The following is a 23,228-nucleotide window of genomic DNA, read 5'->3' as shown; positions in this document are numbered from 1 at the left end:
AGCCTCTGCTTTTCTTTCTCTCTTTCTTTCTTTCCTTTTCTTTCTTTCTTTCTTTCCTTCTTTCTTTCTTTCCTTTCTTTCTTTCTTCCTCTTTCTCTCTCCCTCCCTCCCTCCTTTCCTTCCTTCCTTCTTTCTTTCTTTCCTTCCTTCCTTCCTTCCTTTCTTCCTTCCTTCTCTTTCTTCTTCTTTTTTTTTTTTCCAGAGTCTCATTCTGTCACCCAGGCTGGAGTGCAGTGGCACGATCTCGACTCACTGCAACCTCCACCTCCTGGGTTCAAGTGATCCTCCTGCCTCAGACTCCCTAGTAGCTGGAACTACAGGTGCCTGCCACATGCCAGGCTAATTTTTGTATATTTTTAGTAGAGATGGGGTTTCACTATGTTGGCCAGCCTGGTCTCAAATTCCTGACCTCAAATGATCTGCCCACCTCAACCTCCCAAAGTGCTGGGATTACAGGCATGAGCCATTGCACCCGGCCCAGCCTCTGCTTTTGTGATCACATCTTCTCCCACTCCCTGAGCCCCCTGCCTGCTTCTTATAAGGAGCCTTGTGATTGCATTTGTCCCATCTGGATAATCCAAGATCATCTTCCCATCTCAAGACCCTTAACTTAATAATCACACCTGCAAAGTCCATTTTACCAGATAAGGTAACATATTCACAGCTTCCAGAGATTAGGACAGGAACCTCTTCATGGTGCAATTATACGGACTGCCTCAGCATCTTTGCATATGCTGCTCTCTCTACCTCTAATGCTTTTCCCCCAATCTTGGCACAGCTTCTTCCTTCTTCACGTCAAATGATACCTCCTCAGACAGGCTTTTTCTTGCCCATGCAATCTGCAATACTGACTCCCACACTGCCATCGGCTACCCTGTTTTATTTTCCTGATAGCACTTTTTATTATCTGAATTGTGTGGGGATGCCACGTACTGTTGCCCAGGCAGGGCAGGGCTTAACCTGGGGGCAGCTATCACTTAGTCTACAGTGTGAATGGTGCCTGTGCATAGTCTCACAGCTGTGCGTGGCTTCTTTGAATTATAAAGTTATCCTGTTTTGTTGATTGCTTTTTTCTTTCCTGTCTCTAACAGAACTTGAGCTCCATGACAACAGGGACCTTACCTGTATTGCCCATTCTGTGCCTGGCCAGAAAAAAGCTCTCACTGCATCCCAAAAGAATGGTGATAGTTCTAGATTCTGGCTGTGATGAAATCAACAACCTCATCTATTTACAAGGTACTAAGATTATCATTCCAATGAAAAAGATTCTGGAAAAGAAACTTTTCACCTTTTCAAAACCATTAACAATACGTGACGTTTCTAATGGAGCTCATAGAGTAGGAAGCTTTCCTTGATGCTATTAATGTAAGCACAATGGTTTTGTGAAAAGCTGGAAATGGCAGCATTGAGAATCTCTGGTAATTTCATTTAGCTATGCACTGAGCTTCTACTTTCCCTATGCCTGGTTCAGATATTAGAAGAGATGGCAATGATTCTGGAGTGGATTACACCATTTGACTGAGGAACTACTGGAATTTTCTTAAGCTACACACAAGCATGACCACTTCCAATGAACAGGCTTCACCAAGAACTCTCCAAACATGTGGGGTTTCTTTAGTGTATCAATGAAACAAGCAACTTGGTAGGATGCTTCTGAAATGCTGCTGCTGTGATAGAGCAAACCAAGTTTTGATAAAGTTTATTCTCTTCTGATGGAGCCTTCACCCAAAGTGCTTTCCCAGCCTTGCTGGCTTCGTGCTTCTGGGATTGAGAAGCTTGTCACCAAGCATCAACAGGCCTATTTTGCAACGGAAAGCCAGAGAACGCCTCAGCTTCCTTGTGTTCTGTTTGCCCTGACATTACTCAACTTTAGCAAGACCCAAAGTTAACAAAGACCCCTGTCATGGGCCGAATGGCAGGGTATGTTCTTTGATTTCTGTTAGTGGAAAATGAATGTAACACAGAGATCACGTGGGCTGTAAGGCCCCCTGTAGCCTCCAGCACTCTTTCTTCCTGGAGCATGAATCTGGAGGGAAATGGTGCCGTATTAGGTTTGTTTTACAAAGATGATGTTCAAAGAGGAAGAGGATCAAAACAAACAGAAAAGAACCCCCAGCGTGCAGGCCACAGGTGTGTGGGGGTTAAAACTGGGTGGGAAGGAGAGGGGGAAGGCCTGGAACTCAAGGAGGCAGAACCGTGGGGGCTTCATTTTCCCCAGGAACTATAAAAGGCCAATGGGCTCTTGTAGGAAAAAAGCAGATCAGCACAGATGGGAGCAGAGAAAGGGCTCTCACAGCAAACTTTGCCGGCTTTCCAGTTTTTCCATAGATCAGGCCCCTTTTTGGCCTTTGCTTAGAACCATCAAGCTTCCTCTTAAGGCATCCAGCACAGCTCTTTCCATATATGTGGTGGTTTTTTGTTTTGTTTTAATAAAGAAAAATGTTTATAAGCATTGTACACATTGTATACTGGAAATCTGCCAAGAGAGTAGGTTTTAGGTGCTCTTACCACACATACCCCTCCACACACACAAGAACATGGAGATGTTAATGGTTGATGTAATATGTTAACGATGTGTTAATTTGTTGTCTGTGGTAATCACTCCGTATATGTACGTCAAAACATCTTGTTGCATATCTTAAATACAGACAATAAAAAAAGAAAATCTTGGCTGGGCGTGGTGGCTCTTACCTGTAATCCCAGCATTTGGGAGGCCAAGGAGGGAGGATCACAAGCCAGGAGTTCAAGACCAGACCGGGTAACATAGTGAGACCCCATCTCTACAAAAAAAATTTTAAAAAGAAAATCTTTGAAAAGTTAAAAGAGAAATATTGAAGAACAGCGAAAACAGGTGTTATAGAAATTATTTTAGTTCTATATAAAAACTTTTAATTGTAAATAAAAATATTTGATGTTTACATTCCATCGTTATTAAATGTGTATCTTTTTCTGACAGATGTGTATGTATTAGTTCATTTTTACACTGCTATAAAGACATACCTGAGACTGGGTAGTTTATAAAGAAAACAGGCCAAACCTCTTAAACTTTGGCTCATGGTTCTGCAGACTGTGCAGGAAGCATGATGCTGCCATCTGCTCAGCTTCTGGGGAGGCCTCAGGAAACTTACAATCATGGCGGAGGGCAAAGCGGGAGTCAGCACTTCTCATGACCAGAGCAAAAGGAAGAGGGCGGGGGGTGATGCCACACTTTTAAAGAACCAGATCTCACAAGAGCTCACTCACTATCACAAGAACAGCTCCAAGGGGATGATGGTGCTAAACCATTCATGAGAAATCTACCCCCATGATCCAATCACCTCCCATCAGGCCCCACCTCCAACACTGGGGAATTACAATTTGACATGAGATTTGTTGGGGACACAGATCCAAACCATAAACACATATTTTTTGACAACATCTCCTTATTCTCACAGCCTTTTGTTTGGACAGATTTTGAAGTGGGTTTTCCCTGGAACTTTTATTTCTGATTCAAAGACAGAAGCCCAGGATGGAGAGTGTTCACGGCAGGAAAAGCGCCCCCAGCTTCTCCCTGGGAACACCCCCCACCACCACGGAGTCCCACCTCCGCTTTCCCGATGCTCTCAGGTTTGGACTCAATGGGGACAGCCGCCAAAGCCAAGCACCTGCTCCCTTAAGAAATCTTTTCAAAGGATTCCATGTCCTTGAAAATTTAGAACAAACCCATGGTTCCTTGCCTTGTCTTAAAGGAAACTCATCTCCAGGCCTCTCTGGGATTCCAAAGTGGGGTAGCTTTCAGAATTTGCTTCCAATTAGCAACCTCACGGAGATAGCACAGCTTGACTGAGTATTCAGAAAGGGCATGGCCCAGGAGAGCCTGCTGTCTACATCTGGAGAACCCCTGCCAAACACAGTCTCGTTTACTGTCTTTCAAACCTCACTAGGCAGGGTATTTACCACAGGGTCCCTTTCGCTAGGGCCAGAGAAAGAAAAGTCTAAATCTCAGGCTGTGGTGTTCAAAATGGCCACACTGTGTCCCCACTGTGCTGCCGAGTATGCCTGGTTCATAAGCAGCAGTCAAAGTCCAGACGTGTCACCTCTGCAGTGACAATGAAAACCAGCCTCATGTGCTCTGGGCAGGTGGCACTCCCTCCGCTTCCTGCAGCGGCTGCCAACAGCCCAGAGAAAGGCTTTGGAATTTGCTTTTCTTTTTTCCATTTTTTTTCAAAATTTAGAGAATGCAGGATACAACCATTTTGTACATTTCTCTCTTTTTAAGTTATTTTTTCAAAGAATTATAGATTCACAGGAAATTGCAAAAATTTTGTGTGTACCCTTCACCCAGCTTCTTCCAATAGTAGCATGGGACATAGCTATAGTATAATATCAAAAGTAGGAAACTGATGCTGATACAATCCTTGTAGCTACATAGACCACAGACCATATTCACATTTCACCATTTTTACATGCACTCATTTGTGTGTGTGTGTAATTTGATGCAATTTTTTTTTTTTGAGATGGAGTCTCTCTCTGTTGCCCAGGCTGGAGTGCAGTGGCATGATATCAGATCATGCAACCTCCGCCTCACAGGTTCAAGCAATTCTCTTGCCTCAGCCTCCCAAGTAGCTGAGGTTACAGGTGTGTGCCACCACTCCCAGCTAATTTTTGTATTTTTAGTGGAGATGGAATTTTACCATATTGGTCAGGCTGGTCTCAAACTCCTGACCTCAGGTGCTCCACCCGCCTCAGCCTCCCAAAGTGCTGGGATTACAGGCGTGAGCCACCACGCCCAGTGATGCAATTTTTTGTGTGTGGGGGGACAAAGTCTTGCTCTGTCACCCATGCTGGAGTGCAGTGGCATGATCACGGCTCACTGTAACCTCAAACTCCTGGGCTCAAGCAATACTCCTGCCTCAGTCTCCCAAGTAGGTGGGACTACACACATACACCACCACACCCAGCTAATCTTTTGTGACTGTTATTTTTTGTAGATATGGGATCTTGCTAGGTTGCCCAGGCTGGTCCTCAACTCCTGGTCTCAAGTGATCCTCTTGCCTCAGCCTCCCAATGTGCTGGGATTATAGGTGTGAGCCACCACACCCAGCCTCGATATAATTTAATCTGATCTATAGATTTGGGAAACCACCACCACAACCAAGGAAGAAAATTGCTGTATCACCTTTAAGAAACTCCATAGTGCCACCCCTTAGTAGTTGAACACTTTCTCTAATCCCTAGGCCATGGTAACCACTAATCAGGTATCCCCTCTATAAATCTGTTATTCTGAGAACGCTAGAGAAATAAGAACAGACAGTAGGCAACCTTTTGAGATCAGCTTTTCCTCACTCTATATAGTGCTCTTGACATCCATCCGAGTTGTGTATATCAAGAGCTAGTTTCATTTTATTGCTGAGTGGTACTCCATCATATGAATATTTAACCATTAAATATCCGTTCCTCTGAGTTATTTCCACTTTTTGCTATTACAAACAGAGATGCTATGAAAGTTCATGTGCAGGTTTTGGTGTGAACATACATTTTCATTTCTTTGGGCAATCTCTAGGTTACTTAGCAGGTACATGATTAATTTTATAAGAAACTGCCAGATGAGTTTTCAGAGTTGCTAGACCATTTTACATCCCTACCAGCAATGAATGAAGATCCAGCTGCTCCAAATCCTCACCAACAAGGCTGTGCTTTTTGTATTCCTTGGTCATGAACTCTTAGGATTCAAGAATGTTAGAATTAGCCATGGGTGGTGGTTCACGCCTGTAATCCCAGGATTTCAAGAGGCAGAAGTGGGAGGATCGCTTGAGCCCAGGTTTGAGACCAGCCTGGGCAACGTAGTGAGACTCCTGACTCTACAAATAAAAATAAAAATTAGCCAGGTGTGGTGGTGCATGCCTGTGGTCCCAGCAACTCGAGAGGCTGACAGGGGGAGAATCACTTGAGCCCAGGAGGTCAAGGCTGCAGTGAGCTGGGCTTGCACCACTACACTCCAGCCTGGGCAACAGAGCAAGACCCTGTCTCAAAAAAACACAAACCAGCTATATGGGGCCTTAAAGATGATCTAGTCCAGCCTATTGATTCTACAGAAAAAGGAACCAAAATTCTATAAGCATCAATTCCTTCTTTAAAAATTCTTAGTATTTAGGCTGGGTATGGTGGCTGACACCTGTAATCCCAGCACTTTGGGAGGCTGAGGTGGACAGATTGCCTGAGCTCAGGAGTTCAAGACCAGCCTGGCCAATATGGTGAAACTCTGTCTCTACTAAAAATACAAAAATTAGCTAGGTGTGGTGGTGCACACCTGCAGTCCCAGCTACTGGGGAGGCTGAGGCAGGGGAATCACTTGAACCCAAAAGGCAGAGGTTGCAATGAGCCGAGATTGTGCCACTGCACTCCAACCTGGGCAACAAAGTGAGACTCCGTCTCAAAAACAAAACAAAACAAAACAAATTATTAGCATTTTTCACTACCTTTCCTGTTTGCCCAGTCTCAGAAAGAACTGTCTCCTCTTCATAACATCTGTGGAAACTTGTCAAAGATTGCGCAGGAACTTAGGTCCTTGTTTGAGCCTCTGGGAAAGGTCTTGCCCAGGAAACTTGACCTTGTGCTCTGCTTCCGTTAGAGAGCACAGGCTCCAGCAGCACTTTCAGATTCTTATGTGTGTCCACTCTTCAAGCAACCCTGCATTATCAACTCTCAGGAAATTACTGACGGCAGGAAAGTTCAAGTGCAATCTGAACCTACAGCCCACAGCCAGCACTTTCAGGTTCACCCTGCCCATCAGTAACGTCAGCAGCCATTGCTACCAGCTCAGCTACTCCCATTTATCGAGCAACTCCTGAGTACCAGGCAATGTGCAAGAAACCTTATTTATTTATTTATTTATTTATTTATTTATTTAAAGTAATAGCTTCTTGTAAAAAAAACTGATATTTTAGGTTTGGGGGTACACGTGCAGGGGTTGTTATATAGATAAACTTGTGTCATGGGGGTTTGTTGTAAAGATTATTTTGTCACCCAGGTACTAAGCCTAGTATCCAATTGTTGTCTTTCCTGCTCCTCTCCCTCCTCCCACCCTCCACCCTCAAGTAGGCTCCCGCGTCTGTTATTCCCCTCTTTGTGTCCATTAGTTCTCATCATTTAGCTCCCACTTCTAAGTGAGAACACGTGATATTGGGTTTTCGGTCCCTGTGTTAGTTTGCTAAGGACAATGGCCTCCAGCTCCATCCATGTTCCTGCAAAGGACATGATCTTGTTCTTTTCTATGGCTGCGTAGTATTTCATGGTGTAAGAAACTTTATATACCATGGCTCTGATTTTATGCCAACCCTGCAAGGTAGTTACAAAGAACCTCATCTGACAGCTGAGAAAAAAAGGCTACGAAAACTCATACTCCGAATGAAAAGTTTTGGACAAGAGGACCCAGGTTCTTTTGCACAACTCATCACAATTCAAAATGCATAAAATATTGCTTTTGGTGATAGAAATGGCCCTCTGCTGCCCTTTTTTTTTTTTTTTTTTTTTTTTTGAGACAGCGTCTCACTCTGTCACCCAGGCTGGAGTGCAGTGATGCAGTCACGGCTCACTGCAGCCTTGACCTCCTGGGCTCAACAGGTCCTCCCACCTCAGCCTGGCACTCGCCACCACGCCTAATTTTTGTATTTTTTGTAGAGATGGGATGTCGCCATGTTGTCCAGGCTGGTCTCCAACTCCTGGGCTCAAGCGATCTTCCTGCCTTGGCCTCCCAAAATGCTAGGATTACAGGCGTGAGCCACCGCGCCTGGCCTTCTGCAACTGGCTAAGCTTAAAATGCGCGATGTTTCTCTTTCTGGGTTCTGTACCTGAAATTTGGGTAGCTGCCGCCAGGTGGCGCCAAAGCTGAGCTTTCTTAATCCAAGGGACCGGCTACACTTTCCCAGAGCCCTCAGCTGATCTGACATCACGGTGCATGCTTCCAGACTAACTATGACATTTCTAGCACAGTAAGCTCTTTATTAAAATAGCAGACATCCTTGCGTCCTTGAAAATCATTAACTATTAACATCTGCACGTCTTTCTAAAAAGGATACACTTTACAGCAACCAGTAAAGAAATACAACATCTAGGTATAACATTAAACCTTTCTTACTAAACATTATTTTCAACCGCTGCTTATTCTAACTTCACCTTTTCTGAATACAGATGCTCTTGGGAAATGGATGTGTTCAGACCCTTACAGCATTTGGAGTGATTAAAAGCCATGCATTTCTTTGCAGTTCTCTGTGCAGATGAAGTTAAAATGTATCAGTAGCTTTGTTTAATGCCAGGTTTGTTCGAGAATGTTTTAAGAATGTAAGCCCTTTTGTTTTGATTGTCAATGCCCATTTTCTCATAACTCATTAATTTCCCTCTATTTCTTTCTACGTGGGTAGATTATTTTCTTTTTCTTCATTCTCCCATAAAAGGAGAAAAATAACTGCTCATATATGCTTCATGTCCCAGTGACCTCTCATGGTTGTTTTTCCTAGTTTGGATAGTTCCTATACAGGAGCTTTTCTTCCTTGTTCTCTTTTCTTTGAATTTTAAGTAGGGTGACCAATTTGCACTAGTTTGCCTGAGAACTTTTCCATCCTGTGTCCTGAGTATCCCATTAGTCCCAGGCAAAGCAGGATGGCTTGTGACCCTAGCTTTCGGTTAGAGCAAAAGTTAGCCTACACTGGATTTAAGATTCAGATTCAACTTCAACCACTGTAACAGGCTTCATTGTCAGTCACAGACCTATTTTTCATTCATTCCTTCAGCAAATCCACTCTGCCATCCCAAATCCAACTCAGTGACTCTTAACATGTCCACCTTTCATTGCAGGTTTTTTGTTTGTTTGTTTGTCTGTTTTTTAAGGTGTAGTCTCTCTCTGTCTCCCAGGCTAGGGTGTAGTGGCGTGATCTCGGCTCACTGCAACCTCCACCTCCTGGATTCAAGCAATTCTCTGTCTCAGCCTCCCGAGTAGCTGGGATTACAGGCATGCACCACGACGCCCGGCTAATTTTTGTATTTTTAATAAAGATGGGGTTTCACCATGTTAGCCAGGCTGGTGGCGAACTCCTGGCCTCAAGTAATCTGCCGGCCTTGGCCTCTCAAAGTGCTGGGATTACAGGTGTGAGCCACTATGCCCAGCCTTGCTGCAGGTTTTTGACACCAATTATTTGTGTTAAACATCTTCTCAGGCCCACAGTGCTGAAAACACATCATCTAATCTCGATAGATGCTTCATTAATGGTTATTAAATGAAAGGAAAAAGTGGGCACCCCTCTTTTCCTTGGGGCTACTGCTGCCCTCACTCCAGAGCCTTAAAAGCCTCTGCTGCAAGCTCAAGACAGCTCCTGGGGCAAGTAGGAGACCAGTGGAATGTCATGATGTTATGTGGGGTCTCAGCTCAGATAGGGACAGCAGTGTCCAAGAGTTTTTAAAATCTACCTCAAACTTCAAAATTCCTTGTTACCCTTCTGGGAATAAAATCTCCCCAAATTTGTTTTCCATGAGGTTTATATTTATATTTATAGAAGCTAGCATTTAGGAGGGATTCATAATTCAGGAGGGTCTTAATTTTACATCAGACCTCAAAATTGAAGACGAGGAGGTAGTGGTGACTAGGGTGGGGGGAGAGGAATTTGCCTGAGAGATTGTCCTCTATTCCCAAATAAGTTCTGTCTCTCTTTCCCAGCCAGACTCTCTATAAAAGGGAAAACTGGACAACAGGCAGTGGGAAAGAGAGCACAGCCTGGCAACTTTCTGTGAAACACGTACACCACGCTGTTTACAAATTCCTGTAGCCAGCCCCGGAATCCAAATGTAGACAACTCTGTTTATGTAACGAAAATAGACACTCCTGCCATGTGGTTAAGGTGGCTACTGGGAGTTGGGCCCCTGTGAGGAGACATTTGCTGCAGCTAGGGCTGGAGGGGAGCACGGGACACGGGATCCCCCGGGACCTGGGGCAGGTACGAAGCTTTTTAAAGATGAGTTTTCTGGTCCGGAAATCTCCCAGGATAAGCACGTCTAAGATGCAGCGGTGAGCTGACAGAAGTCACAGGCTGGCCCTTTCTTTGCTGCCCATCCCAGAGGATGGAATTCTTCATCAAAGGGGAACTAGTCCAGCAAGCTGCAGCATCACCCCTCCCAGCAGGGGACAATAAGTGGTCCGAGCCGGCCAGCTCCTTTCTCAGCATGGGGTTTGGAATGAGGCCCCTTCCTGCCCCACCAGAAGACTTCCAGCATATGGTTCTCATCAGCCACCCACTGTCTGGGTCAGTAAGGAGGCTTGAATGTTCCAGGGTCAGGAGATGCACAGCCCAATAAAACATTCCCTCCGAACCCTGATCCTGAACCCACCATTCCCTTCACACCTCTGCACCCCCAGTCTTGTGACTCAGATGGCCTTCATCCAAGAGCCTCATCTTGGAGACGCAGCTCAAATGGCGTTTCCTGTTCAAATGTTCTCCAACCCCTTCCCATCCAGAAGAAGCCATTATTCCCTCCCCTGGGCATTGTGGTCACCCGTCTTTAGGTCAGTCCACTCCACTCATAGTCACCTCCAACCCTGGAGTCAGGGCTTAGGTGTCATGATCTTTCCACCAGCCTTGGCCCTGGTATAGTATTCACCACAGGCAACCCCACTGTTACATGGCTTATCTTTCTGAGAAATTGGAAGATGATGTCCAGAAGCCAAGTATTTGGTCCAGAAGACGAGAGCAGGAGCTGTGGTGCAGTGCTCAAAATTGGGGATGCTCAAGTCATCCCATCGATTCCCTGTATCCTGAAGAAGGAGGCCAACTTTCTTATCCTGACTTCTGAGGCCAGGCATGGCCGCCTGGCACCCGCCCTAGCTCATGCTATGCTGGGCTTCTCCTAGCTGTCTGCACTCCAGGCCTCTTGGATTTCTCAGTTATTAGAAGGATCCCTGTGCCTTGGGGACTTCTACCCTGTTTCCTCTCCGAGCCTTCTTTCCTGCCCCTTCATTTCTACTCCCCGCTGCATCTACTCACTGTTCAGGTCTCCACTTAAACCCCTCTCCTTAGGGACAACTTCCTGGGTAGCATCTCCCCCTCAGTTAGATGAAGCCCCTCCTTATATGTTTGCACCACATGCCAGGGGCTGCTCTATGTGACTTGTATGCAGGGGACAGGGACAGGGTCTAATCCGGGGAGCCCAGCCTCGGCTCCCTGTGCCCACTATCAGCACTTAACCATTTGCTACTTTCCTGCTTGACTCCTAGAGGACAAGAACTCTATCTTTTCCTCCAGTCTTCCCAGGGCCTAGGAGTGAATGAAATAATAAATAAACCAATGACTCGACCGAAGGGGCCCTAGAAGAACCCAGCAGGGACAGCCTTGAGCAACCAGCATTGATGTCACCTTGAGGCAAGACCAAGCTGGAACTCAAAGGTGGCCCACTACAAAAGGGTCTTCCAGGGAACAAAGGGTGACTGTTCTCTCCCCAAACCAGCGGCATCTTGCAAGGCAATTGGGTCAGAGGAGAAAAGGCCACAGAAAAACCCCACAGTCTTAAGCTGAGTGCTGTTTTCTCTTATTCCTTGGAAAAAATAGAAGTGTTTGTCACTGAGTTCCTCAGGGGCATGCGGGGGGCTGCACATGTAGCAGAAGGAAGGAAAGTTCCTGACAGAATCTTCGATCTTAGGCAGACTCAAGGAGAAAGAGGCCCCACTGAAGTCACACTTGGATGCCAAGCTCACGGTGCAAGGGAGGGCACTGTGGCTGCCAGGCCTAGCCTGGCACACACAGAGGGCATTCACAGCGCCGTGGCTACAGCCGGCTCCCACCCGCCCATCCTGAGCACCCCCGGTAGCAAACAGAATGCTCTGTCTCGGTTCCTGAGTCAAGCCTCCACAGAATTAACTGCAATAATTGGCAGGTGGGCCTCTGGCTTCTGGGTTTTAATTCACCAGGGGCCCATGGAAAAAAAAAAAAACTGGATGTTTTGCAGCAACAGTATTTAGCTTGGGATCCGAGAAGTTTCAGCTTTCCATGTCAAGAAATGAGCTGTGTGGCTGCAGCTGCCCTCAGCCAGCAAGAGCTCCAGAACAGCCTTGGAGAAAGAGGCCCCCTCCCGCCAATCACTGGTTCTTTCCCGGGGAAAGAGGAGGAAATAGCCCTTTTCCTTGACCTGCTGCCCCTCTTGGGAGCACAAGATAACAGAGAAGAAAGGAGGGAGTCTTTCTGGAAGGATTTATTTTTCTGGATGGAAGGGGGTGATCATCACCTCCAGAGACTATCCAGGCATGAATTCCCTTGTAATCATTCCCATGAACACGTGTGATAACAGGGATGCTTATCCCATCCCTTAGCTGAGCCACCGTTTTAACAGGAGCTGCTGCCCATGCTGCAGGAGTTAGCCACGGCCACTGCTGCTCCTGCTGTGTGCCCACTGCAGGCATTACTAATCAACAATGGTTATCTTTTCCACTAAGCCTTAGACTCAGAATCCTTCTCAACCCTGTGGTCCAGGAAGGCATAGCGAATCGATAGAAGCTGCCATGAGAGCTGAACAGGATTGGTCACTTCAATTTAGTAACCCACAAGAGGCCCAAGTTATAATATCATCAGAAAGCTTCTGGCTGGGCGCAGGGACTCATGCCTGTAATCCCAGAACTTTGGGAGGCCAAGGTGGGAGGATCACTTGAGGCCAGGAGTTTGAGGCTTCAGTAAGCCATGTGCATCACTGTGCTCCCGCCTGGGTGAGAAAGTAACACACCGTCCCTTAAAAAAAAAAAAGTTCCTCAAAGATAAGAGTGAAGTGATGCTGCCCTACTTCAGGACTGTGGCTTTGATGCCAATTACTGCCCAAAGCCGAATCTTCAGGATAGAGTTCAAATGGCGTTTCTACCCCCTCCCCATCTGGAAGCAGCCATTGCTCCCTCCTCTGGTCATTGTGGTCACCCATCTGGGTCGGTCCACTCCACTCACAGTCACCTCTGACCCTGGAGTCAGGGCTTAGGTTTCTGATGATGACCACTGGATGGGATTTCACTGGAGACCCAGGTACGGTGGCCCAGGGCTGGGACAGCCACTGCCAGGGACTCATCCTTTCTGCTCACCCCAACCCGCCCTTGAAACTTATCCTTCAATTGGAGTTTTTGCCCCCAGTTGGCTACAGCAGGGACAGAGCCAGCCACCACCCCAAAGTCAGTTCTGAGAGGCAGCTGCCCCCTCCGCAGTGGCTTCCTGCCAATGCCTCCTCATCTCTCTGGCTCAGCAGGCTGAGTCTGGGCTCTTTATTGTTGGAAGCTAATGGGAAGTGATGGCATGAGAGGACTGCAGCCTCCAGGGCTGGGAAATGGTGAAGAAGTGGCTTCCCTGGGGTCAGGCCCACATTCTCCAGAGAGGAGAAGGCCCTACATTCAGGCGCCAGGTAACACCAGGTATTCCTTCATGGACGATGGTCCTTGCAACCTTGGGCGTCCTTCCAACGGGCTTTAGGAGGATGTCTCCTTCTAGATTCCCTTACCCACCCTGTTTTTCCATATGTTAGAGACAAAAGCCAGAAGCAATTATAATAGTGCCGTCCTCTTTTCAGCCCGAGGCTAGGAAGGAGCACCCTGTGCCATCCAAGTTGGGTGCTGTGCCCTGAACTCTAACCTATGGTCCTAAGAAGGAAGGAAGCCTTGGCAACTCCCTCCTTCCCTCCCACCTCACTGCGTGCTGGGAGAGCTAAGTGCTTGCATTCCTGAGTCAGACTCTCTGGGATTTGGGCTGTCCCTTGAGCTAAGTCTTTCCTCACCTGCAAAATGGGAATAATGATATCCTCTCCTGGGATCGCTGTAAGAAACAAAACAAATAGTCCACACAAAATGCCCAGCACACACCGAACACTTACTGAATACAGGCTATTCTTAATATGAGGTCAATATTTCAGCGATAGCATCCTCTGTATGGATTTTTTTTAATTGTGGTAAAGTACACGCAACTTAACATTTACTTTTTTTTTTTTTTTTTTTAAGATATGGAGTCTCCCTCTGTCGTCCAGGCTGGAGTGCGGTGGCACAATCATAGCTGCAGCCTTCTACTCCTGGGCTCAAGCCATCCTCCCAGCTCAGCCTTCTGAGTAGTTGGAACTACAGGTGTGCACCAACACACACCAAATTTACTATCTTGAAGTGTGCAATTCAGTAGCTTTGAGTATCTTCGCAATGCTATGCAACCATCTGCTATCTAGTCCCAGAACTTTTTCACCACCCTTTAAGTCACTCCCTATTTCTCCCCTGGCCCTTTCTCCTGGCTACCACTAACCTGCTTTCTGTGTCTGTGGATTTGCCTGTTCGGGACATTCCATATAAATAGAATCATATCATATGTGGGCTTTTGCATCTGGTTTCTTTCACTTAGCATAGTGTTTTCAAGATTCCTTCATCTGTAACATACATTGATACTTTGCTCCCTTTTATGGTTAAATAATATATTACTGTATAGATAGGATATACCACACTTTGTTTATCTATTCATCTGTTGATGGACATTTGGGTTCCTTCCAACTTTTGGCTATTGTGAATGGAGATACTGTAAACATTCGTGCACATGTTTTTATCTGAACACTTGTTTTCATTGTAGGGGTATACAACCTGGAGTTGTTGGCTCACATGGGAATTCTGTGTTTAAATTACTGGGATACCACCAAACTCTTTTCCATAGTGACCATTTTACTTTCCCACCAGCAATGTTATAAGGGTTCTAATTTTTCCATATCCTCACCAACACTTATTTTCTCTTTTCTCTTCTTTTTTTTTTTTTTTTTTTTTTTGAGACAGAGTCTCACTCTGTCGCCCAGTCTGGAGTGCAGTGGCATGATCTCAACTCACTGCAACTTCCACCTCCTGGGTGTAAGCGATTCTTCTGCCTCAGCCTCCCGAGTAGCTTGGATTACAGGCACCCGCCACCACGCCCAGCTAATTTTTGTATTTTCAGTACAGATGGGGTTTCACCATGTTGGCCAGGCTGGTCTCAAACTCCTGACCGCAAGTGATTCACCTGCCTCGGCCTCCCGAAGTGTTGGGATTACAGGCGTGAGCCACTGCACCCGGCCATTTTCTCTTTTCTAAAAAAAAATTGTGGCCGTCATCGTGGGTGTGAAGTGTTATCGTATTGTTGTGGTTTGGATGTGTGTATCCCTAATGACTAATGACATGCTGCATCTTTTTCATGTGCTTGTTGGCGATTTGTTTATCTTCCTCGGAGAAATGTCTATTCAAGTCTTATGCTCATTTTCTAATGAGCATTTTCTCTTTTTGCTGTTTTTCTGATGCATTTTAGGTCATTTGCTAGCCAATGGGGTCTGGAAAAAGTAAAAAAAAAAAAAAAAATCATGAAAGTGTGGGGTAGGGGAGAGTTGCAAATTCCAACTCACAGTGCAACCTGGATGTGCAGGGAATAAAGCCAAGTCCCTTGATTTTGTCTAAAACTAATTTGTCTTCTTTCTGGGTCTTTACTGCTGCTTAGTAGGAAAAAGAATTTTTAGTCCTATCTGCTTCATAACTTAGATCCTAAATTTAAACAGCTCTCGCAGTTATGTTCAGACTTTCTAGGAAAAACAAAACAAACACAAGTTATAAGTCACTGAGGTTTTTCTTCCCTGGCCCGAAGGTGGTCACAGCCTCTGAAAGTGTTGGGTGGTGGTGGGTTTGGAACCTCAAGGCAGAGAGGACGCCTGGGCCTCTGTGGTGCGGGGACTTCTGCCGCCTCCTCCTCCTTCTTCTCCTCCTCCTCCTCCTCCTGGGCCATGTCCTGTCTTCTGATTGCATCTTGCCACACTGCAGATGGTGTTCCAGAGGCTGTGGCTGTGTGCTCAGTCTTTACTTGGCTCTGTCAGAGGCCTCCTATTCCCCAGGACTCTGCCTCCCCTTAGAGGGACTCTAGCTGTGACTTCCCCTGGGCTCTCCTTGCCAAGATCCCACCCCAACCCCAGCCAGATCCTCAATTCCGCTGGGTCCTATGTTCACCACAGGTAAACCAAGGGCAGCTCAGGAAAGCTAAAGCCTGGGGGTCTTCATGCAAGCCATCCTGCACCACCTCCATGTTTGCATGGAGGAGCTAACCCTAGGGCCGCTGTAGCATCCTCCCAGAGCCCCAAAGAGGGAACAAACAGAGGGACAGATGAAGCCTCTAATGGCTCAGATGAAGGAGAATTCAGGAGGTGGTAACTAAACCACCTTGAAGGGTGGGGGAAGCACATCGGGGTGAGATCTCTGCCTCTGATTCTCCTTAGCGCCCCACAGCAGTCTATTGCTTGGGTTGCTGGGGATAGGTGAAAGCCGTGGGAGGTTGAAGGCTATGCCTCAGGGGCAATTTCTCTCTGAATTAGAGGAAACATTCAAATGGCTGCCTTGAGCCCGTCTCTATCATTGACCATGAAATCCCCCAACTTACTGCCGAAATGTACAGGGTCTACATTTGCAACTCCTCCTGCCAGTCCTGCAGGCTCACAAGAAGGTATATTCCCCTCCCTAGCTCTTTGAAGCTAATTCTCCCACCTTTGCTCATAACTCCCTATCCCTCCATGTTCAAGAGCTGGACTTTAATCCCAGGAAGAGCACAAAGCAGAGAAGATGTCCCGCTCTGATCTGCAGAGAAGTGGCTGCTCACTTGGTTTGTTGCTGCTGGCTCTGAAAAGCAGAAATGTCTGTGCCATCCACTGCTCAATGAACATTCATGCCCTGAACTGCCTGTCTGTGGCCTGCAAAATCGTGGGCGTGCAAGGATCTGTGTGATGAGGGGGAGAGGGACCAAATCTCCATCCCAGGGAGCCCCCCATAGAGGTAAAAGAGGCTTGAAAAACAAGTAAAAAAGAATGCTGAAGAAGATACCATTTAAGTCTGAGAAAAAGACTTCTTGGAGCTAAAAGAAAACCTTCTTTTTTTTTTAATTTTAAAAAACTCAGAAAATGGACTGAAAAGAGGAGGATCACTGTTGGGCAGTGAATTTGAGGTTTAGAAGATCAAGCAGAGGAAGGAATTCACAACATAAAAACACAAAGAGGTGGAACCCAGGAGGGAATGGTAAGAGACTGAAAGGACAAAAAGAGAGGCATGACATTCAAATAGCAAACGTTCCAGAAGGAAAGAGAGAAAGAAAGAGAGAACAGATGGAAGAGAAGTGCTATTTAAAAAATAACAGATGAAAATTTCCCTGACCTGCCAGAAGACTTTAGATTGCATATTGAAAGGCCCAAGTCCCAGACAGGGTTATTTTTTAAATGACACACACCTAGACGTAACTTGGTGAAATCTCAGAATTCTAAGGAGAAAGAAAATTGTTTACCTGAGTGAGGGAGAGCGAAGGGTCGGAAGGGAAGTACAACTTGTTCTGATTGCATCTTTGTGTTGTTCTGATTGCATCTTTGTGTTGTTCTGATGAGTACTGTGAAAATGAGTGCTCATTATTTTAAAAGTTTTTAAGAAGAAATGTCATCAAAATGCCTTTCCATGATTTTCTTCTGCCAATGGCCCTCTTAGCCCAGCATCTACAGAAACTCACCACCCTGGGCCCAGTGCCTCCCCATCCTGGTCCTCTGGCTCTGCTTCCTATACCCGGGCCCGACACCTTCAGACTGAGCACCTTCAGGGCAGCCAGCGCTTCCTGGGCCTCGACTTGGAGCCTGGAACTGCACTTGGTGTTGAAATGCAGACATGAACAAGGCTTGATTCCTGCCTTCAAGGAGTGTAGGGTCCTCAACCAGGTCACGTGTCTGGGCTTTGCTCTTTTTGCTCTTTGCTGATTCTCAGAGGCATTGATGGAACCAGAAAAATTCATGCACTTTTCCCCTATCAGCCTATCTGCCCCCTCCTCAGCTATGAGGAAGGTGGCCTGACATTTTAAAGTGTGGCTTCCATGGTGACTCCCAGATGCCATTTCCTGTGAGCCAGCTGAGGTTCTTTTGCAACATGGTGGGGTCACTTGGCCTCCCCCGACCCAACCCACGTCCCTTCCCCTCTCCGTGTGCCCACCCTCCACACATCTGTGCCCCACACCCTCGCCAGCCACACTGTAAACGGGGATTTCTTTATTCCGAGGAACATGTTCTATATTTGAATGCTGACTCACCTCTGGGGCTTGCTTTCCAAAGACAAGGGAAAACAGGCCCCTAAGGCGAGCTACCTTCAAGCAGGGTCGCCCAGGTGGGACAAAGGAGCGCTTGAGGTTAAGAACCAAAGAAAGAGGATCGAAAAGAGGGAACTCCCTGGAAGGGAGCGTTTCCTCCCTTCTTCTCTGGTGTCTTTCTGGAAAGGGAAGAGAGATGGAGATAGAGAAAGCCGTAAGAGAAGCCAGCAGGAGACGTGGCAGGCAGGAGGAGGGAGGCAACCCCATGGAAAGAGCTGCTGCCCCAGACGCTGACCTGCAGCTCCAGGACCTGCCAGGGAACAGCCCGGGAGGCTTGCAAGTGATGCTCAGTAGACGCTGAAATGCCACCACATGGGACAAGGTAGAGTTTCCCATCACCATATGTGGCTGAGAGCCAATGAATCTATGTGTCTGCAGGTGCTTGGCTGGACATGCTGGTATCCTTCCTGGGTGCTCAGCGACTGAGTGACATCGGATACACCTATCGGATACACCTTTAGCACAGGGTAATAAACACACACTCCCTGCTTGCTTGCCATCTGCTCCCAGGCCCCCTCACCACTCCAAAGCCCACCTCCGCGATTGCCCCTTTACCTCTCTGGTCAGAAACTGGCCAGGGCCTGTGGCTTGGGACTCTTCCTAACTCCAAAGCTTCTTCCCAATTCCAGAGGCTGAAAAACAAGACCATAGGCTACCTCTCCTTCCTGCCCCCTGAGATACACAGCTAAGTTGGAGCAAAGGCCCCAGAGTCCCAAATGAGGAAATGTCAAGGAACCCCAGGGCAGCTCGAGGCCACGTTGCCAGCACTGGCCAAGGTCTCAGCCAGAGGAGGTAAAGACGCAGGCTTTCCACGGAGAGTATCTTCAAGGATTTGCACTCCTGCCCAACTAACAAAAGCCCCAAAGTGCCGGCCCAGGGAGGGGAGGGGCAGCTTTCTGTTTAGTCTGGCAGTGACCAAACGGGCCTGCAAGAATCAGGAAGCTGCCTGGTATGGATTTCAAGGCCCCTGAGTCCTCATGTTTATCTTTAGGCTCAGTTCCAGGAGCTCAGCAATGTGTCCATTTCAAAATAATAATTACAATCGCCTGTCTTCTGTATGATGCAGACTTTGGAATCCATGTCAAAGTACAGTAGAACAACACACCCTAGCAAAAGCAATTTCACCTGATGACTCTACTGCACAAAGGATGGAATTTATCATCATTATCAGAATGCACATAAGTCCCAAACACCTCAGTTAGAACAGGATGTGAACACGTTATAGTTGAAGGAGATAATTATGGAAATGCCAGAGCAGAATATTTTACAAAATTGGATGTTTCAGCTGGATCTGGTCATCAGACAATGGAAGGACCAGCATTCAGATATTTGATTACCTCCTGATGCTGAGGACTAGTTGAATATATTTGGTTCCGGAAATGTCCCAATGAAGCAAGAGAAAAATGGGAGAAAAGGCTGTGGCTGAGGCCAAGCCATTCTCACAGCTGCAGAAATGAAAGACAAGTCCCAGAGCACCCTCCACCCCACCCCCAGGCCCCACGTGGCTTTGAGAGACTGCATGAAGCAGAATTTAACAACAGCCTATGCCAGGCATGGTGGCTCACGCCTGTAATCTCAGGACTTTGGGAGGCCGAGGTGGGTGGATCACTTGAGGTCAGGAGTTGGAGACCAGCCTGGCTAACATGGTGAAACCCCCCCAGTACTAAAAATACAAAAATGAGCTGGGCATGATGGTACGTTCCTGTAGTCCTAGCTGCTCGGGAGGCTGAGTCAGGAGAATCGCTTGAACCAAGAAGGCGGAGGTTGCAGTGAACCAAGATCGCACCATTGCACTGCAGCCTGGGTGACAAAGCGAGACTCTGTCTCAAAAAAAAACAAAAACAAACAAACAAAAACATAACATCCTGGCCAGTGAGCATAAGGCATTTGCAAAATCCCCAGGAAGACCCCTTTTGTTGGTCCATCCTACTCCTAAGGTGCATCATCTCTGTCTCACTAACAATGAAAAACACCAAAGCAACCTTTCTGACCATTGGCACTGGGCACCCAGGCCCCGGGGCACCCGGGCACCTAACTATCTGCTTTCCTGAGTCCTTATGAACAAACACCAACCTCCCAGCCTCACACTGACATTTCTGGCAGAATCAGCCTTATTATTCCACCTGAACCAACAAGAAACAAAGCCAGTCAAGACATTTGTCTATTGGCATTGCAAAGCTTTGAATGCCATCAGTCATGTGGAAAATGTTGAGCCGAGCCTGGCAGAGTCACCCAAGGCTTTCATGCAAACAACAAAAGGCTGCTGGGCACTTTGGAGCCCACGTGGAGGAGGAACCGCTCATCACAAAGCCAGGCACCGGCCTCCCCTGATGGCCCTAATGAGGACCAGGTGACCATGATGAATGTGACCATGCTGTGTTTGTCAAGTCTGAGATTACTGCAAAGCCTGGAATGAATGAGTCTACAAACAAGCACATCTATCTGCCCAGAAGCTGGAAAGAATAGGATGTGGAGAAGGCGGGGGCTGGGGTGGGAGGTGTCATCAATTACTTGTGGTTCTCGGAGAGCCAAGGAATATGCTTGGAAGGACAACTTCTGAGCGCCTGGAGAAGTCTTTGGTCAGCACCCCCGGTTTTCTGGTTAATATTAGAGTCTTTCAGATCATCCAAGCCAGGCCAGATGGAGGCAATATTGTGCAGTGGGCAAACTTGTCTCTGCCTTTCTCTGTCCTTCTCCTAACTCTTGCCCGTCTTCGTTCTGGTCTGCCTCACACACACACACATATCCACACACAAACGCACATACACACATGCACCAACAAGAACAGTTTAGGGTCTTCCCTTCTCTCCTGCCAAACCCTGTTCCTAGGAAATGGTCTGATCACAGGTCAAATGTTAATATATTTATATTATAATGGGAGTAAATGCCATCAGACAAAGGGTTGGAATTCTCACTGTGAAAACTAAAGAATGAGCTGGGAGCAGGAGGCAAGAATCTGATGTGATGTGTCCAACAATGCTTTGGAGGAGGGTGCTGGGAGAGTCGCTCGGCTCTGCCCCTAACTTGTTGGGGGGGCCTTGGGCATTGGGATCCTTGTCTTGGCCTCAGTTTCCTCACTGGCATAAGGAGGGGCATGACAGGTGACTGCAGTGTTCCTCTGTTGGTACATAAAGAGTGAAATTCATCTAAGAATTGTCAGAATGCATTTTGGTCTCAAACACCTCAGTAAGAATAGGGTGTGGACCAGGTGCAGTGGCTCATACCCGTAATCCTACCACTTTGGGAGGCTGAGGAGGGAGGATTTCTTGAGGCCAGGAGTTCGAGACCAGCCTGGACAATATAGCGAGACCCCCACCTCTACAAAAAATTTAAAAATTAGCTGGGCATTGTGGTGTGTGCCTGTAGCCTCAGCTACTTGGGAGGCTGAGGCCAGAGGATCGCGTGAACCTAGGAGTTTGAGGCTACAGTGAGCTATGTATGATTGTACCACTGCACTCCAGCCTGGGTGACAGAGCAAGACCCTGTCTCAGGAAAAAAAAAAAAAAAAAAAAGGATGTGAAGACGTTATAGCTGAAAGAGACAATTAGGGAAATGACTAGACCATAATCTTTGCAAAACTGGGTGTTCGGAGAATGCACCTTCCTGTTTCTTGACCAGTCCATGGGCAGCAGGGCAGCAGGAGCTTCCTATGAGCTCCTGAGAAGTAACTGGGTACGTTCTTGGAGATGTGGAGATTTCATAGCTAGCCTGCTTCTCAGGCCCCAAGCGACATTGCTTTCCAGAGAGGCCAGCCTTGGAGATAGGATGGGCCCTAGGGGACGGGCTGTTGTTTAAAAACAGTTGCACTCATGGTGCCCTTGGGAGCATTTTGGGGTCATATAGGTGGTTTGGTAGTATAGATGCTGGGGGTTCTCCATGTCCCTAGCGAAGCCACTGGAAAAATAGACTTCCCTGCCCAAATTCCTCAAGCGTCCTTTCAAGTCCTAACCCCTCCACGAGACATGCCCAGTCTCCTTAGCTCAGGTGCTCCCTGCTTTCTTCTTCTAGAGCTTTTTGCTGTGCCTGGCTCAGGTTTACCTCAGTGTACTCCCCTGCAGGGGCAACATTCACACTGCAGTTTAGAAAACTAACCTGGATGAAGGATGCCCCCTGCCACAGTGGAAGCCAGTGGCCCTGCCTTCTTTAAATTGTCCCCAAGCAATAGTGCACATATCACAGAGCTCAACACTGCAGACATTTTTGGTTTGCTCATGGCCTTACTCCCGTCCCCAGCAGCGCCTCAGTCCTGTTAACAGCAGGAGGCTTGGCTCCCTCGCCTGCAGCTTCTCTCTTTGAGCCTCGCACACCCCGTTGACTTGACCAGACTAGAAGTCTGGGCCACAAATGACCGTTCCTTGTTATTCATAAGCTTTGTGGGTTTTTTTTTTTTTTTCATATGAGAGGTATTTGGGTGTCTGGGAAAGAGTTTTTAAAACAACTTTTTATAGCTAATGAAGAATTTTTAAATATCACTTAGAACAAAAGGCCTCTTTGAAGCCCAGTCCCCAGAACATTGTCACAATGGACTCCCTGTTTACTGGCTACAAATTGTTTACTTTGCTACAAATTGAATGCAGAGGGAGGGCTTTGGGGGCGTAGGGCTGCATAGATCTCAGCCTCGAAAAGAATTCAAGGAACCTCAGGCCCATTCCACATGCTCCACCTCAACTATGCGCTGAGGAATGGTGTTGTGTTTGGCATGGTTCCCCATCAACTCCGATCTGGCCCTGGTGCACAGTGGGCGCAAACGGGTCTCTCATTATAACTCTGGAGTTTAGGTTCTAGGCTGAAGGAAATTAACTGAACCATTCAATACTTTTGACCTATAGGGAAGACTGATGAGTTAGTATGGGATAGAAGGAAGGAGTGCAGGAAGGAGAGAGACATGCTCTGTCCTCCTAGCCTCATGTGGGTGCTCTTATCTTTAAACCTCCCCTGCCCCAGGCCTGGCTTCTGAGAGGGGATCTAATGAGACTTAATGACTGCCTTAGTCCCATTTTTCTCCTTAGTTCATCCTACTTGCTGTCTGAAAGAGGCTGAATTGTATCCCTGAACCCCACCCTACCCAATTTATATGTTGAAGCTCTAACCGCAAGT

At 47.1% G+C, this 23,228-nt stretch overlaps 1 protein-coding gene across 1 annotated transcript in view; it reads right to left on the bottom strand.

Moving 5' to 3' along the window:
- KCNE2 (potassium voltage-gated channel subfamily E regulatory subunit 2) overlaps nt 1-23,228 on the bottom strand; it is a 109,952-nt gene that overhangs the window by 16,595 nt on the left and 70,129 nt on the right. The window contains exon 2 of the mRNA XM_054468873.1: nt 2,692-2,780. Coding sequence (XP_054324848.1) covers nt 2,692-2,778 — 87 coding nt within the window. The 5' untranslated portion in view covers nt 2,779-2,780. The remainder of the gene's footprint in view (nt 1-2,691; nt 2,781-23,228) is intronic.

This window comes from Pongo pygmaeus, chromosome 22 (assembly GCF_028885625.2).
Source record: "Pongo pygmaeus isolate AG05252 chromosome 22, NHGRI_mPonPyg2-v2.0_pri, whole genome shotgun sequence".
Taxonomy (NCBI): Eukaryota; Metazoa; Chordata; class Mammalia; order Primates; family Hominidae; genus Pongo; species Pongo pygmaeus.
This window is presented reverse-complemented; position numbering and strand designations above follow the sequence as displayed.